Consider the following 18105-nt stretch of genomic DNA (forward strand, 5'->3'; position numbering starts at 1 on the left):
ATTGCATATAAAATTTGTAGGTTCATTATCTTGAGATTTCTGATGCTGGTAGATAATCTCTCTCTCGTTCTCTCTCTCTCTCTCTCTCTCTCTCTCTCTCTCTCTCACACACACACACACACACACACACACACACACACACACACCTCTTATCCATAAGGCAGTGCAGTCCATGTCCACCTGTCCAATGCTACTCCCTCTCCTAAACTCCTCCCTGCTTTATGTGACTAGTTTGTAATGCTCCGTGTTTGATCTGAAGTCTAATTTTTCTGTGTGGTTTTCTGTGTGGCTAATTGATGTTTTTTTCTAAACAAAATTACATGGGAGTTTATCATTACCGTTTAAAAAACTGAAATCCTTAATCTTGGCTTGCTGGGTGTTTTCGATAGCTGGAGGCAGTCATCTTCCCTGTGATTTCAGAGTTTGTTAGTATTCATGAAGGAGTTTTCCAGTTTTAAGTGCGTTCACATTCTGTGACTTTATAATGACACATTTACATTTACTGAGGAGAATCTGATGAATTCCAGTAAGTCTGTCAAGCCGCATCCTTACGGTTCTAAAAATACAAGTTCAAGGTGCCAAACGCGAGCACTGTGGCTTTTAATACGGTGCTCAGCTCCCTTCTCTTTGGGAATTAATTTGGTGCTGGAGCTTAAGCTGGGCGTCCTTCCTGCCAACCTCAGAAATCACTTGCTAGCCCCATGAGATATGGAGGGGCAGGCAAGTAACAGGATTCTGAACTGTGCAGCTGGTCAAGGATGCAGTGGGCTGGTGGAACCAGATGCTCTGAGATGGTGCAAGCCAAGGGCTGTGTGGTCAAAGTCTCTTGGGGTTGTTAGTCCCTGTCTCTCTTCTGGGGCATGGTTAGCAAATAAGAAAAAAGTAGGGTGCTCAGGTCGACTTGAAATCAGATAGCCAATGAATACTCTTTTAGGATAAAAGTATATTCCAGGCAATGATGGGGACACACATACTAAAATGTAAGTCATCATTTATCCGAAGTTCAAACTCACCTCACCCAAGAAGTATGTCCTTGCAGCAACTGTCTGGATGGCTTCCTCTTGTGGTCAGCATTTGCTTTCTTCTGTTTCTGTATCCCATGAGCAGGAGTGGCAAAATGCCCAACATTCAAGACCTTCTCTCTAGGTTGGTCCATCGAGGTCATACTCCGTTTCTTTGTCCAACCCCAGGGCATTATTATGATCATTGGCTTAGATTAGTCATCGGGGACGGAAGGGCTGTTAGGTCACAATGACGTGATCCAGACTGTGTAGCCTCAAGAAGGCACCTCTGGGTACCTCAGCATTCCTCTTCATAAAACGGGATAAATATGATGCCTACTATACAGAGTGTCCATGAGAGACAGATGATATAATGTAAGGAGAATGTTCACCTCAGTGACTGGCACAGGTGAGCTTTAGTGAAGGCTTCTTTTCCTTCCCTTCCTCCTCTTCTTCCTTCCCCTCTCCATCCTCTTCTTCCTTCCCCTCTCTATCCTACTCTCCTCCTCCTCCTCCTCCTCCTCCTCCTCCTCCTCCTCTTCTTCTTCTTCTTCTTCTTCTTCTTCTTCTCCTTCTCCTTCTCCTTCTTCTTCTCCTTCCTCCTCCTCTTCCCCCCTTCCTCCTCCCTCCTCCTCCTCCTCCTCCTCTTCTTCTTCTTCTTCTTCTTCTTCTTCTTCTTCTTCTTCTTCTTCTTCTTCTTCTTCTTCTTCTTCTTCTTCTTCTTCTTCTCTCTCTCTCTCTGTCTCTCTGTCTCTCTGTCTCTCTCTCTCTCTCTCTCTCTCTCTCTCTCTCTCTCTCTCTCTCTCTTTCTCTCCTCTTTCCCCGTCTCTATTCTAGGATATTAACTGTCCACCATGGCCCCTAGCCCTCTAGAGGGCACGCTGTCCTTCTTGGAAGCCTTATGGTTGCATTTGGTGTAAGTTGGGCCAAAGCAATGGTTCCTAGATCATAGGATCCTCCCTAGAATTGCCTGGTACTCACAAGAGGCAAAAATATAGTTGGCCTTGGAAGTAGGAAGACAGTGTGAGTGGCCCTAGGTCTGTCCTCCATGTCAGCTCTCTTGTTTATCATCATTTCTCTTTGTGGCCTGTTTTCTCCCCAGAGTAGACAATGCAACCACTAACCACATTGGAACTATGTATGGGCCTTACATCCTTTGCCTTGAGAAAGAGACAGTTCTCTGGGTCTCAGGGGATAGTATAGGCAGAATTAAACCAGGGCTCACTTTAGGGTTAGATAGACTTTCCACAGAGCTGAGATGGGTCCCACTGTGCCCATGCCATGGGCCCTGGTAGATAGTGTCATGGTCACCCACTTTATGTTCCTTTTGAAGTGATCTTTGAGTAACATACATTAAGCATAGGCAACCTTATCGTTCAATCATTCTCAGTATGTTACAGCTGCTGTGGGTGACCTCGTTTAATTCCTGCCCAGTCAAGTGAGGCAAGTTATGGTTATGGTCATTGCTATCTGACCAGGGTGGAATGGGACATTTATGGTGGTGTCTTAGTTAGGGTTTTACTGCTGTGAACAGACACCATGACCAATGCAAGTTTTATAAAGGACAACATTTAATTGCAGCTGGCTTAGAGATTCAGAGGTTCAGTCCATTATCATCAAGGCAGGAACATGGCAGCATCCAGGCAGGCATGGTGCCGGAGGAGTTGAGAGTTCTACAGCTTCAGCCACAGGGAGCCAGAATCAGACTACATCCTCAGGTAGCTGGGAGGAAGGTCTCCAAGCCCACCCCCACAGTGGCACACTTCCTCCAATAGGGCCATATCTTCTAATATTGCCACTCTCTGAGCCAAGCATATGCAAACCATCACAGGAGAACAAAGAAGTTACACATATACAGGAAGTAGAAGTCATGTGAACGTGAACTCCGCCCAGCTGCACCCCAGTTGCTAGTGGTGACTGCTGGGTCTCGGGAAGATCTTAGTGGGCACCTTACATGTGTCCAGTGCTTATTTTGACAGGAAAGACCTGGGGTATATAAAAAAAAAGGCAGAGAAAAGCCCTTTACCTTGTGAACTTGTACTGTCAACGTCACCACCCCTTGATCTTACCTCTTGTCCTGGTGTCAGCCCCCTCACTTCCCAAGGTATCTTGGTATAAATAAGTCTAATGGGGATACTGTGACTAGGCCAGGAAATGATGTCATTAGGTATAGGATGGTAGACAGTGATTGTGCAAGGAGAGAAAACTGTGTGTGTTTGGGGGGCACATGAAAGTATGTTCTGCCAGAGTACTGGGGGAATAGTCTTGATATCAGGAAAAAGAGGCCTTTTCTCCTTTAAAATATTTTAAAATTTTGTTTCATGTTAGTTAATGGGCAGGTTAATGGTTTTGACTGGTAGTGTTAAAGTCACTTTATGTCAGGCTGTTCAGAATGGTGAAGAGCATTCAGCTACTTTTTTTTTCTTTTCACACTGATTCCAAGGTGACTTCCCTTAGAACCTTCCCTTCCCATGGAGCCAAAACCAGGCAGTGCGAGTGTTTGTAATGGGAGGGAGTCATGCTCATTTCCTGAACTGTTTCCTACATGAGCAGGAAGTGGGTGAGGCACACTCCTGACCCAGTGCCTCCGAGCCCATGTTGTGTACTGATCCCAGATATGAGGCAGAAGGAGAAGTGTTTAGCCCCCCCCCCCCCCCCCCCACTGCTGCAGAATGAATGCACTTGACACCAGCTGATGGCACTGAACTAGCCTGGACCGCCAAGTTAACAGAGGCAGCATGGAGATTCCAAGGTGTGTGCACTGCAAAAGGAGATGCCCACTTTGCTTCTTGCTGCCTCGTCGTCCTTGAGCCTGCAGTAGCCATCTCTGACTTGGAAGGACCTCACTAGGACCTTCCCTGATCATTTCTTGGAAGAGAGATGCTGTGACCATACCTTCTCCTTTATCTCACCCTATTGGGAATCAGAGATGTCTCTGTAAACATGCCCAAAGCCACAGGCCCTCACTCTAGAGGAAGCCCATGGGCTTGTCACAAAACCTTGCTTACCATTTAATAGAGTCTTAGTTCCTCTCTGGCCTACCTGTATGTCCTTGGCATCCACAGGCTGCATATTGGGATCTGTACATGGATTGAGGGTTCTTCACATATTTATATAGAAAACAACACATTCTTAGCCCTTGGACTGCTGTATACTTTCTAAGAGGGCATACAAGTGTCCATGCCTAGGTGTGTAAGTCCTGCTTTCACCTGAGATGCATCTTTCATAAAGTTAGTAAGCATGAGCTTTGATGATGCCTTCCAGGCTGGCTAATAGTCTGCTTCCTGGCTAGCTGGCAAGCTGAGTAACCCTTCTAAGCCTCCATTGCTTCCTCATCAAAATGAAGATAACAATGAGACATATTCATGAAGTTCTTGAGCAACTTCTGCAGGAAGGCCTCTAGTGTGCTGTATTAGTTAGGGTTCTCCAGAGGAACAGAACTCATAGAATGATTCTATATGTCAATAATTTATAATCAAAACACTTGGGGGTTATTCTGGGAGCCACTACCACGCAGTAGCAAAATTATAATGTCCAAGGCTAGTCAAATATAAGCAATTTATTAGAGTGGTTTACAGGTTATGGTCCAGTTAATCCAACAAAGGCTGTTTAATGAGTGCAGAAAGTGTGGCCCAGATTAAAGGTAGACCTTTTCCCCTCAAAGGAGCCTAATTAAAGGTGGGTCTTCTCACTTGAAATGATTTAATTAAGAAAAATCCCTTATCAGTCTCCCCAGTCACTTGAGTTTTAGTTAATTCCAGATGTAGTCAAGCTGACAACCAAGAATAGCCATCCCTGGTAGTCAGTGAGTGTTGGGTGAGTGCTGGGTCTTTTATAGTTTTCTTGGGATGTTCCCAGGACACACAGCAGGTTCAGAGGGCAACACTGGACTCAAGAAGACTGTTTATGATGTGATGGTTTGGTTCAGGGTTTTGGTTCTGTTTTTGATTTTTAGACTACTTGAACAGGGACAAACCATGGTCACCACCATTAGTCTTAGCCCATTTTGAAAGCCCTGTTTAGAACTAAGCAGTGGTAGAGAAACAGAAATGGAAGTAAGGTTTTTATACTGTGCTGTTGGGAAGTATTCACCAGAGAAGACTACTCTGATACTAGTTTAAGCCCATAGAAAGTCTTTAGTAGCTGGTTGCAACAACACTGGATATTTGAGATCTCTGAACCTTCTTCAGAGTGGATTTTCAATCATAGGAGTTGAACCTGGCTCGAGGAGCTTCAGGTATTAGGAATAAGACTTCAGAAACAGAAAAACAAGGTTAGTGCATTTGGAGACTTCCAGAACCATGGACTTTGATGGATTAGATCTTTGTTTTTGTTTTGCCAGGTTGTGCTGTCTACATGCTGAGTTTTATGGCCTAAATGGCACTTCCAGCATGGTGCCAATTGTGCCAAGATCTGGGTGCCCGTTACATAAGTTAGCCTTGTTTCTCGTGCCCACTAGCCTCTGACCATAATTTTGTCTGGCCTTTCCCCTCCCCCTTCCTTCTTAATCTCCTTAAAAGACAGACTTGAACTTCACGCTTGTAAGTTCTAGGAATATAGCTGTCATGCCTCCCTTTTGGACCTCAGAATTCTTTTTCAAACAACTCAATTTCCAGTGGCAAATCACCCGTTAAAGAAGCTGTGAAAAAAACCCAGACAACAGCGATTGCACTAATAGCTTCTCGTGGGATATTGAAATGAAAACGTCTTCCCATTACTCCAGGCAGAACTGTACACAGTGCGCCCCTTTGCACTGTGCGGAGAGATCATGGGAAGATCTCAAACGACCCTTTAAATATTTTTCTTTTGCTAAACAAGCACTTTCCGTGAAGGAGACAAGGGAATCAAGATGCTCTTGGGTTAATCTTTTTAGGTGATGAAATTCTTGTGGGTCACATCAGCACACCCCTCCTCCCACAAAACTCCTTCTTGAACAGACAGTCAAACACATCTTTAATATCTTTGTCTTTGGTTGTTTGATTTCAAGCACAAGTACCCTGGGAGGCATCTCTCTTGGCTCACTAGGGAGTCTTTGCTTTCTTGCCTCTAAAAAGGAATGGCTTATTTATACAGTGACATGCGTGAGATGGCAACTCTGGGGAAAATGGAGTGTAGAGTGGCCCTGTTCAGGAAAGGGGGGGCCTTTTATTTCAGTAGCAAAGTCGTCTTGGTCAAGCTTATTTCAGTCCCCAGGGCCCACAAATCAGAATGACTTTGTACATTACTCCTGGTTTGATGCGGAGAGCCTAAAACTTCTTTCAAAGACTCCAAGTGCTTTGAGGTGTTCTTTTATAACACTTTGAAGAGAGTGACTTAAGTGTCGCACCAGGGAAGCTAGGCGGCAACCCAGGTCCAGCTGTTTCTAGCCCTCCCCCCTCATGACTGTGGCTCCATCTTCCCTATCATGATCATACAGATCCTTGAAACAATTTGGTAACCAGTCTGGGAGTGCCCCTGACTCACAGACTCAACAAAGTTTCAGGAGCTTTTGGGGGTCCTGCTTGGGGTTAATAATAAAGACATGGAGAGCTCTTTATAGTATAAGTCTGTTAGTCTCTTTGCTGTGGGCAGTCTCCTCAGCTAGCTATCTTGATCCCCCAGTCTAAAACACTTGGGAGACACTCGGGAACAACTAGCAAGCAGAAACAAAACCATAATGTCCTAAACCAAGCAAATCTTTGTTTGAACTGCATCTTCCCAAAAGCCACTCAATAGATTTGCCTGGAAAGACATTCCTCCTCTGTGAGGGCGGGGGAGACTGAGGCAGGAGGAGGCTGCTGAGTTCTTGTGCTGCCCCAGACTATGCACGGAACATGCTCTCAGTGGTTGGTGTTTGGAAATAAGAAACCTGCCCATGTAATGGGGGCTATAGCTTTGGCAGTCTCTCTGGACAGGGGCCCTCGCTAATCAAGTTTTACTCAATTACTGTGAACATAGGAGTTGCCACTGGACCAAGGCAGCATGGTGAAAACTGCAATTAAATTTGCCATCAATCATAGGCCTTAAGAACACTGATGTCTCATCAAGTGTGGGGTGGGAATTTTTTTTTTAATGTAGTTTTGCTTTCTGTAGTACTTTGCCCTATAGAAGCTATGGATCCATGGGGCCCAGGGTTTAAACTTCCTAGTGTGATGGGACTCGGCAGTGCTTTCTGAAGGTGCTCTGCAGTTCATCCTCTTTCCTGAGGAAGTCAGGGATTTGCTTTTCTTTCTGTCTAATTTTATTTTCGTTCTACTTTTGACTTCTTATTCTGATGGGTCTGCAAATTGAGAGGTATGTTATAGGGCTTCCTAGTATACATCATTTATTTACTCATATAGTGTGTGTGTGTGTGTGTGTGTGTGTGTGTGTGTGTTCGTATGTGCATGTGCATGTGGGGCTCATTGGTCAATCTTGGGTGTGTTCCTTGGGAGCCATTCTTGTTGTTAGGGACTGGATCTCTCCTGGGACCTGGCACTCTCTCATCATCTTGATTGACTGGCCAGAGAGCTACAGGGATTTGTCTACTTCCGCTTCCCCTACGCTGGGATTACAAACACACCTTACCATACTGGCTTTTTTCATGGGAGCTGGAATTGAAGTTCCACGCTTGCGCAGCCTTTGCCCACTGACTTATCCTCTCAGCTCTGTCATTTAAAAATGTATTATATATATTTATTTGTTTCTGAAGGGAAACAGAAGAGCAGTAGATCTGGGGGAGAGGGGAGGTGAGGGGAGGCTGGGAGAAGGGGAGGAAAGGGAAGGTCTGGAGGGAGGGGAGGATATGTTCAGGATATATTGTTTGAGGGAATACATTTTTACAAAATTATTATTTGTTGAGTGTATGTATATGTGAGTGGTGTGTGTGTGTGTGTGTGTGTGTTATGCGCATGTGAGTGTGTGAGTGTGGGCCCCTGTGGGGGTCTGAGGTATTTTTTTCCTCCTGGAGCTGTAGTTGCAGGCAGTTATGGTTATGGGTACCAGGAATTGAAGTTGGATCCTCTGGATGGACAGAACACACGCCTAACTGTTGAGGCTGAGCCATCTCTCCAGCTCAAGTCCTAACACTTTATATTATGATGTAGACTAACCTTCCCATGGCTCAATGATTCAGATCATGTGTATCTAACAGATTCCAGGGGACTTACCTAAGGAAGACTATGCCTCCCTGGTAAGAATTCCTACCAGAAGGTGGCTAAGAGGTTTGGTTGAGAGGTGCTGGTTCTCTGGCGTATTCATCTGAGCCATCAAGAGGTTGAGACAATTGCCTTGTGCAGAACATTTCCAGGGCACACTCTTCTCACCGTAGGAGCTGGCTTGTGGAGATGTACCTAAGCAGACATACGTCTGTCTTTGAGTTTTTATTGTTGTGATAAAAAAACAAAAAACAAAAAAAAAAACAAACCAAAAAGCCCATCATGACCAAAAGCAACTTTGGGGGGAAGGGGTTATTTCACTTTACAGCTTCTGAGTTCATCATCCAGGGAAGCCAGGGCAGGAACCTGGAGGTAGTGACCGATGCAGAGGCCATAGAGGAATGCTACTTACTAGCTGGCTTAGCCTGCCTTCTTATAGCACCCAAGGTTACCAGCCCAGGGCTGACACTGCCTACAGTGAGTTAGATCCTACCACGTCATTCATCAGTCAATAAAAGGCATCACAGGCTTGCCCACAGAGGCATTTTCTCAATTAAGTTTTCTTCTTCCCAGATGACCCACCTTGTGTCAAGTTGACATGAAAAATTAGCCAGCGCAGTATACATTATCCATCCCCCCTCTCCTGGGACCTGAACTTTTCCTTCTTAAAGGAAAGACTCTCCAGAGTTGAGAGTGCCCATAGCTTCTAAGCCTCACCTCTCGATACTTGCCACTAAGGTTAGATATTATGGGTATGTTCGTGCCTACCTGTGTATGTGCATGTGTGTGAGGGTGTTCTTGGGCAACATGAATATGCATGTGTGTGAGGGTTTGTGTGAGCCTCTGGTCCTGGTGTCATAGGCAGTTGAAAGTTCTGGTCCTCTGGAAGAGCACCAAACCTTCTGGCTACCCCCTCTTCCCCATCTTATTCTATCAGATCTCTCTTCCCTCCTCCATCACAATGAAAATGTCTTATTATATTTTGTTTATTTATTTGAGTGTGTGCACATGTGTGGAGGTCAGAGGACAAGTTGTGGGGAATTAGTTATCTCCTTCCCCCACCTGGGTTCCAGGGATTGAACTCAGTTGTCAGGCTCAGCAGACAGTGGCTAAGCCCCCTCATTGGTCCCCTGTCACAACTTCAGTAGGCTAACTCCCAGACAGAGGGGCTTGAGGGTGAGGAGTCTATAGTGTGCACACTGCATTCCGTACTCATGCCTGCTATCAAGGAGATCCTGTCAACCTTTCCTAGCTTGACCTGACTATTTAAAAGGCTCCTTTGTGTGCCTTTTGGAGCTTTTCTACTGGGCCACCACCTGCCCTGGGGATGGAAAGGAAGAATTCTCCAGGGCCTGTCTCCCTTCCCTCTGAAACCGGAGGGTCTTGTCACATTCTCCCTGACATTTCCTTCACGAAGTGCTATTCCAAACTGATGGTCACAGAGTCCTTCTCCATAACAGGCAGAACAGTGCGCTCTGCATCGCTGATAAATTATAAGCAGCCACCACCTGCTCGCTTGATGGATTGTTAGAGCAAGCGTGTGAGTCATGGGCGTTATTTTTGGTCGAAGAACTGTGTGAACTTTCCTCCTCTATCCCAGTCTTCTTTGAAATGTACAACCCACCCTCCCCCCATCGCCTTTGTGTATCTCAAGCAATTGGGTACTTTAGCAGAATAGTCATTTTCTGGTTTTCAGTTACTGGTTCAGAGTTGAGAAGGTGGAGGGCTTGATTAGAGAAAGAGTGTGTTGACAACTTTACCTGACAAGTATAAAAGAAAATTACAGTCACTAGCTTTAAGGGAAGGGTGCTCCTCCCCGCACTGCTTCTCTGAGATCAAGTTTAAGGCCGGGGTAGATTTACCATGAACTCACAGCCCCAAAGGTGTTGTGATCCCAACTGACCATCTCCACTGTGTTGTGGGTGATGGCTGTGCCTGACTGTCTTACAGTTTCATGCAGTTGGAATGCAGACTAAATAAGGCTTGATAACATGGCTCTGCTTCTCTGAATGTCCTCCCTGTTGCAGCCCAGGCCTCTAGCCTAGCATCTTCTGGGATCTTGGATATTTATCCTGGCTTCTATGCCCAAATGTCCAGAATAACCAGGGTCATCACTTCTCAGAGCAAGGCCCTAGGTCCAGAGTCTTGATGCAACCCAATTGTTTCTGGCTTATGACAAGATAGGTAAGGAAATTGGGAATGAGCTTTCAGAACCATCTTTCGGGCACCGTTTTAAAACACTTGGGGTTTCCTTAAATTTATTTTCTAATAATTCATGATGGCTGCATTACACAAAAGCATTGAACATGGATGGACTGGAGTGCTGTTCTTTTGCTGCATGAGATTAAGTTACCCTGGGTTTGCTAATTCAGTGGCAGTGGTCCCTGAATGTCAGGGTTTCCCTGCTCCAAAGGGATCAAGCCATTAGTGATTGAAATGGGGAACTCTAGGGTGACAGGTTTTGTGCTTTGGTTTGCTTTTGAGTTTTGTTCATGGAAAGGTACAAGTAGCAGTACAGGTGGCAGCACAGGTGGCAACACAGGTGACAGTACAGGTGGCAGTACAGGTGGAAGCACAGGTGGAAGCACAGGTGGCAGTACAGGTGGCAGTAGCTTCTCCCTGGAGACCATCCTTCCACCTTGTGCCTGCCCTTGCATCTGTTGCCAACTCACTGAGAGGATCCATAAGCTAAGGCCTGGGAACTTTCTGGGGTTCAGTGGAGCAAAGGGAAAGAACCAGAAAATGTCAACCAAGAACACCTCTTACTTTCACCTTGGGTTCCTATACCCAGCCTGCCTTGTGTCTTTGAACTGTTTTCCCTCAAAGAACTTGAGATGCAAGGTGAGGAATACCCCTTCCCTGCCTGGATCCTTCCCCGAGGATGGCCACAAGGCCCACAATCTCCTTTTCAACATGTTCTCCTCTGCACACTCTGCTTCCTGTACTTGCTTTCTGTTTCTCTAGAAGCTTAATACCCCACCTAGGGAGCCACTCTCATTCTGTGCCACATAATGTAACATGTGATCAGTTACATGTGAGTTTTCAAGATCACAGTTTTGTCTCTTTTGTTGCTAAGCACAAAGTTTTGTCTCTTTTGGTGCTAAGATGGTGCGTAGCACAAAGCAGATGCCCAATGAAGATTTGTGTAAATAAAGGGACGAAGAATGAACAGTGCAGGGACAGAATCATAAAGAGCCGGATGTGGCCAAGGAGGAACCTTTCATGTCCCACAACTCTTGTCTTCTGGGTGCTTGAGTTGGAGTCATGGAGGAGGGCTTTAAGCAGAACCATTGGATGTCAGCTTGGGCTTCAACGTTCTGTGTTTGCTGTGGACATTTCAGGTCAGCACATGGAAAGTGCAGGGTTGGTTCCCCTCTGCAGATAGAGAAATTCCCCATGCAGCTAGGGGCAAAACTGGGAAGTAACTTCCACTCCCCGTGGAGAACTTTCCACTGTCAGTTGGCAGCAATGGTTCCTTGTTTCTCTGTCTACAAAGGGGAGTCTGGCCTTCCTCACTCACCATCTACGGTGTATTTCATGAGAGCAGAATTCTGGAGAAATGGGAATCAATGTACTGTAAGCTCTGAGCCATGCAGCTATGGGGTTTAAAATTTAGGATGCACCGTGGGCTGGAAAAAGGGAACCTGGAACTCAAGGGGGTGGGGTTTGTCCCAGGCGAGGCTCCGTGTTATTAGAAGCTGCTTTTCACTCCCAGTGCTGAGGCTGGAACATCCAGCTTGGCTTCTCATTTCGTCTTTTAGCTGTGCTGTGGAGCATTTTGGGAGAGGGGAGGAGAGAGAACCAAGTTCCTCGCCCTTCATGGAACTTATGGTTTAGCAGGGAGAGGGAGTCAGGAAATAAACAGCGAGCAGTAAACCATGAAGTAAATTATATGGTGTGTTAGGAGATGGCGTGCACCTCAGACAAAAGGCACAGGACAAAGGGAGGGGGGCCATGTTAAATCAGTGGTCCAGGGGGGTCCTATGGGGACTCGTGACCTCTGTGCAAAAGCCTGAAGGACTTGACGGAGGGTGCGGGCACCAAGATGGAATCAGGCCCAGCGTGTAGGAGCAAAGAAGCAAGCGTGGATGCTGGGTACCCTGGAGGAAGAGGCAGAAGGGCATCCTAACCCATGGGCTGAGGAGGCCCGGTGGAGGGGAAATCAAGCATGGGTGACAATTTTACCTTCCTGTTCTTTCCTTTGCTGCCTCTTTCAACCCAACACAGTCGTTCCCTGGAGGGTAGCATTGAAGGCTTGGCAAGGGCGCCACTAGAGGTGGGTTGTCCGTTTAACCCTGCATTTGGGTTTCGACTTCAGCATGAAGGAATCTGGGACTTCCTGTGTCCCTGTGTGCCTCTTCAAGTGATTTCTGTGAGGGACTAACTTTCCCCTTCCTTCATCCTCACCCTGAGGCTCTGAGACACACGCCCATGCGCAGGTTCCGCGTGAATGGCTGTCTTGCTCAGTGCTTGTCTTTGCTAAAGAAAGACAAGACCATAACCAGTGGAGTGGGAGTCAGAACAAGTTATGGTTTGTCATCAGGGTAGTTTTCTGCAGAACAGAGGATGAGGGCCAGTTGAAGACTGAGTGGAGAGAAGCATGAAGCTGTGTAAGGGCTGACAGAAGAAGTTCAGGAGAACCCCAAGAGGAGTTGAATATGTATCAGAATGTGCCAGCTCTGCTGCTCTGGGGAAAGGAATGGGAATGGGGCTGGCTGGCTAGGTAAGCCCTCCTCCCAACACACACACACACACACACACACACACACACACACACACATACACACACATATACACAAACATACACACACATATACACACACATACACACACATATATAGACATACACACATACACACACATACATACACATACACACACATATACACACACATACACACACATACACACATACACACACATACACACATACACACACATACACACATACACACACATACACACACATACACACATACACACATACACACACATACACACACATACACACATACACACACATACATACACATATACACACACATACACACACATACACACATACACACATACACACACATACACACATACATACACACACATACACACACATACACACATACACACACATACACACATACACACACATACACACACATACACACATACATACACACACATACACACACATACACACACACACACACACACACACACACACACATACACAGTCTGGACCCCAAAGAGATAGGCGATGCTTGTGAGTGGAGAAGCCTGTGGTGGTAGTGGGTTGGTGTCCTATTCTGAAGACTTGAGTAGAAAGCACCAACCCGGGCTCTTTTGGCACTACATGGACCACCACCACCCAAAGGAAACAATGAGATGGGAGACAGCCCTGGAGACTAAAGGATCACAACTGGATCCTAATATTGGAAATGGCTGCCTTTCTAAATTCAAAATTCTGAGCATTTAGGATGCCCATGGCTCTGGGTAACAAGTTTGCTGCAACAAACCCGAGTATGATCACCAGCACACATGTAAAAGGCAGGCATGGCAGTTTGAGACCAAGCATTGTCGAGGAGGCAGAGATGGATCCTGGGGGCTCACTGGCGAGAGAGCCTAGAGCAGTAGTTCTCAGTCTTCCTAATGCTGTGGCCCTTTAATACAGTTCCTCATACTGTGGTGACCTCCAACCATAAAATTATCTTGTGAACTGTGATCTTGCTAGTGTTATAAATTGCAACTTAAATATTGGATATGCAGCATATCTGATATGTGACCCCCAAAAGGGGTCATGACCCACAAGCTGAGAACCACTGGCCTAGTGGAATTGGTGTGCTCTAGGTTTAGTGAGAGAGACTCTCAAAACAATAAGGTGGAAAGCAATTGAGGAAAACATTGAACAGCAACCTCTGCCTGCTGTGTGTGCAAACAAACACGCATATACATATGTACACACAAGCATACACACAAATTCTGGGCACTGAAATAACAAAGAAGGGCTCATTTAGCAAGTCACATTTGAAGGAACAGAAGAAATGACTGAAGTGAGAAAATACATTGCTGGCCCCAACTGGAGAACTGAACACAATCCAATTTGAAAGTGGACATTCTATTACCTGTGTGTATGTGTGTGGGGAGTATATATGCACAAGTGTATGCTTGTGAGGGTGCAAAGGCAGAGATGGACATCAGGTGACCTGCTCTATCACTCAACTTTATTTCCTCGAAGCAGGGTCTCTCACTGAGCTTAGAGCTAGGCTAACAGCCAGCAAGCCCCAGAGACTTTCCTGTCTCCTCCCCCACAGCACCAATGTGATATCTGTGTATGCAGACATGCCTGGCTTTTTATGTGGGTGTCAGGGATTTGAACTCATGTCCTCATGCTTGCACAGCAACCCCCTAGGATAGACATCTTAGTGACAAGCTCTTAGGAAAATTTTGAAATAGTCAAAAACAGCTGATTCCTTTGTAACCTGTCTGTTTTTTTTTAAAGCCATTCTGGAAACAAAGAATCTCCCTAAATAATGGGGGTGTGTTCCCATGTCACTCCCCTCCCCTTAAGCTGTCACTGTGCACCTTGTATGCTTGTTTCTTTCACACAGGTTAACTTGCCCTGGGCTCTGTGGGATGCAGTTGAGCTGGTGGCTGCCAGCATCCATGTCAGGAGAGCCTACATGGGTTTCTACCTCCATACTGATTGCTGTTGTGCTACGTTGATATTTCCAGGCTAATCTTGCGCAGCTGCTGAGAGAGTCACAGGACAGGAATAAACATCTGGGAGAAGAGATTAAAGAACTTCGGCAGAGGCTTGGCGAGGTCCAGGGTGACAATAAGGTACTGTGACTGTTGACAGGAGAGAGCTCACTGCATGCCTTCACACTGGGAGTGTGTCTGTGTGCACAGCACATTAGGAAATGCACTGCGGCATCGGCTGAAAGAGTTTTCTATAGACTGTTTTTTATATTTGTCATAATGAAACCCCACCGTTTAGCATTTGTCTTGATCATGGCCCCTTTGTGTGTGCACGTGCGTGCATATGTGTGTATTTCTGGGCTTCTCTGAAATATTGTCCCAACCCATTGTAGAACTTTCGTTATATCCAGCATGGTGATAGACAACATGTGGTTGAGGGCGAAATAAAACCAAATGCGATACTTCCTCCCTTCTACACAAATAATGGATTTGTGGCTCAGATGATTTGAATTTTAAGTAGTCATTCTACTAATGATGTTCACATCACCAATTTACTTTATTGCTAAATTTGGCAATTTGTATGGAACATTGCTCAAAATCCACGGCTCGGCATTAATCAAACTCCCCTGTTGGCAACGTTAATTATAAAATATGAACTCATAAACTCCAAACTAAATGTGTGCACACTCGCTCTCTCCCAGCTGAAGCCACAAACGAAAGTCCGATGGGAAAACAGAAGAAAAAGTATTGAAGTTAAAATCTGCCCCTCCCACTCTGCCCCCAAATAATTTTCTGTTTTGCCTGGCCCAGGTAGATTAATTTCCAGCCCAGAGGCAGTGTTTGCAACAGAAAGGGCATTAGGTTTTGACTCGGAGAAGCTGTATGTAGTCTCTGCATGTTCAGGGGTGTTTTCTTAGGGAGATGTTTTCTGGATAGAATCATATTCCTTGACAAGTGAAGGTGGTTTTTACGCCTGTAGGGAGTTGTTCCTTAGTGACCCTGTTGCTGAAGATCTTCATTTAAAACAAACAAACAAACAAACAAACAAACAAACAAACAACAAATAAAACCAAAACTAAAACATGTTTAGGACATTCTGGGAGACAACTGCATAGAAGGAACACTTCTAAGAGATCAGAGAGGCTTGGCTGACTGGTAGATGGGAAGCCCAAAGGGTTTGAGGGTGGCTCAAAATTTGGTTACTATGTTAATCTCTTGACAAAAAGCAATTTGAGGAAGTGTCATGGTGAGAAAGGTAGGGTGGCAGGAACAGAAGGCAGAAGCTGGAAAAGTTGATACTGCACTGTTCTCTCCTGTTATTGGGTCCCGGCTCCCGCCCATTGACTGTGTTTAGGGTGGGTCTTCACAGTTCTCAAAATCAAACCTAAAATTCCTCACAGCCTTGCTCAGTCATTTGTTTCGATTGTGAAATGCCAAAATGACCATCAAGATTGCCCAGCTCAGTCCCAGTGACAGCTCTGGAAAGAGCGAGGACACTTAAGAAGTGGGGTCTACGCTGTCAGACGTTAGGCAGGGCTCAGGGATCTGCACAGGAGATGGGGAGCAAGGATTGTAGAAGCCAGAGGAGTAGGGACGCCACAGGAAAAGAGCTCACAGAATCCACTAAGTAGGGCTTGTAGCCCGAATGGGTTGACCTAGGTTCTTTGCGTATATGTTACAATTGAGTAGCTTAGTGCTCTTGTGGGACTCCTAATAGCAGGAGGGGGGTGTCTCTCAGTCTGTCCTTTTCCTCCCACTGGGTTGCCTTGTCCAGCCTTGATATGAGGGTTGTGGCTAGTCTTACTGTAACTTGTTATGTTGTGTTCTGTTTATACCCTGGGAGGCCTGCTCTTTTCTGAAAGGAAACAGGAGGAGTGGATCTGGAGGAGAAGGGGGTAGGAGGTTGGGAGGGGAGGAGGAAGGGGAAACTGTGGATGGAATATAATATCCAAGAGAAAAATAAATAAAAAAGAAGCATGTTTTAAAAAGACAGGAAATGAGCTCTAGCAGGTTGGGTCATGAGTGCCCTTACCAAGGGACTACCTACCTGTTTACTGGAGTAAATCGGGCTTCTCGTTGTTCACGAGAGTCAGATCACAGGAGCAGTGACCCCATTCTGCTGTCTCACTTCCTCTCTCCCCACCTGTACTGCAGCCATGAGGCCCTGTCTTAGTCAGGGCTTCATTGCTGCAATGAAGCATCATGACCAAAAAAACAAGTTGGGGAGGGAAGGTTTTATTTGGCTTACGATTTCAGATCACAACCTGTCATTGGGGAAAGTCAGGACAAGAACTCAGGCAGGGCTGGGACCTGGAGGCAGGAGCTGATATAGAGATCATGGAGACTGCTGCTTACTGGCTTGCTTCCTCAACCTGCTTTCTTAGAGAAGCCAGGACCACCAGCCCAGGGATGGACCCACCCACCATGGGCTAGGCCCTCCCTTGTTGATCACTGAGTGAGAAAATGCCTTACAGCTGGATCTCATAGAGGCATTTCCTCAACGGAGGCTCCTTCCTCTCTGCTGACTCTGACTTGTGTTATGTTGACAGAACCAGACAGTAGAGGCCCTCAGTAGAAATCTTCTGAAGATGTGAGTCAAGAAAAGCTCTTTACTTTATAAAGTGCCTGGCCACAGGTATTTTGCTATTGCAGTGGAAGTCAGGGTTGGAGAAGTTGCTCAGCCGTTGAGGGTACTTATTGCCCACACTTGAGAGCGGGAGTTTAGATTCTGGCATCCACTCACCAAGACTGGTGTCCTGAATTATGTCTGTAGCGCCAGCTCAGAGTTGGCGGCAGAGGCAGGAACTCCATTTGGCTTCCAGCTTAGTAAAGAAAACTAGAGCTCTAGGCTCATGGGGAGACCCTGTATCGATGAAAGAGATGGGGTATGACAGAGGGGAATACCCAGTGTCCTCGTCTGTTCTCTAAGAGCGCACATAGATGTTTATTTTAGCTAGCAGTTCCAGGGCATAAAGCACATACATGCATTCGGTCACATAAATAATTAACTAGATAAATAAAAATACTTTTAAACAGGCTAAGCCTTCCTTCATTTGTGAGACAGGGTTTCACCAAGTAGTTCTGGCTATCCACGAATTTGGCCGTAGATTATATTACCCTTGCCCTCACAGAGATCTGCTTGCCTCTGCTGAGATTAAAGGCCCACACTAACTACCATTCTTTTCCTTTCTGCTTACTACAAAATAAGTAAACGATCTGGGTATATAATGTAAGTTTGAACAGCTCAGCTTGGTTATTTGTGGTTGTGAAATAAAGAATGCCTGGAGAGCATT

The 18105-nt window shown here is 45.8% G+C and overlaps 1 protein-coding gene across 4 annotated transcripts in view; it reads left to right on the top strand.

The window, feature by feature from the left end:
* Positions 1-18105, top strand: part of Ccdc149 (coiled-coil domain containing 149) — a 95212-nt gene that overhangs the window by 35553 nt on the left and 41554 nt on the right. For 2 of the 4 annotated variants that reach the window (XM_006251034.5, XM_039092757.2), the window contains exon 4: positions 14846-14953. The exons of the other annotated variants lie outside the window; for them this stretch is intronic. In XM_006251034.5, the coding sequence (XP_006251096.1) occupies positions 14846-14953 (108 nt within the window). The remainder of the gene's footprint in view (positions 1-14845; positions 14954-18105) is intronic. 4 annotated transcript variants of the gene reach the window in all.

This window comes from Rattus norvegicus, chromosome 14 (assembly GCF_036323735.1).
Source record: "Rattus norvegicus strain BN/NHsdMcwi chromosome 14, GRCr8, whole genome shotgun sequence".
Classification (NCBI taxonomy): Eukaryota; Metazoa; Chordata; class Mammalia; order Rodentia; family Muridae; genus Rattus; species Rattus norvegicus.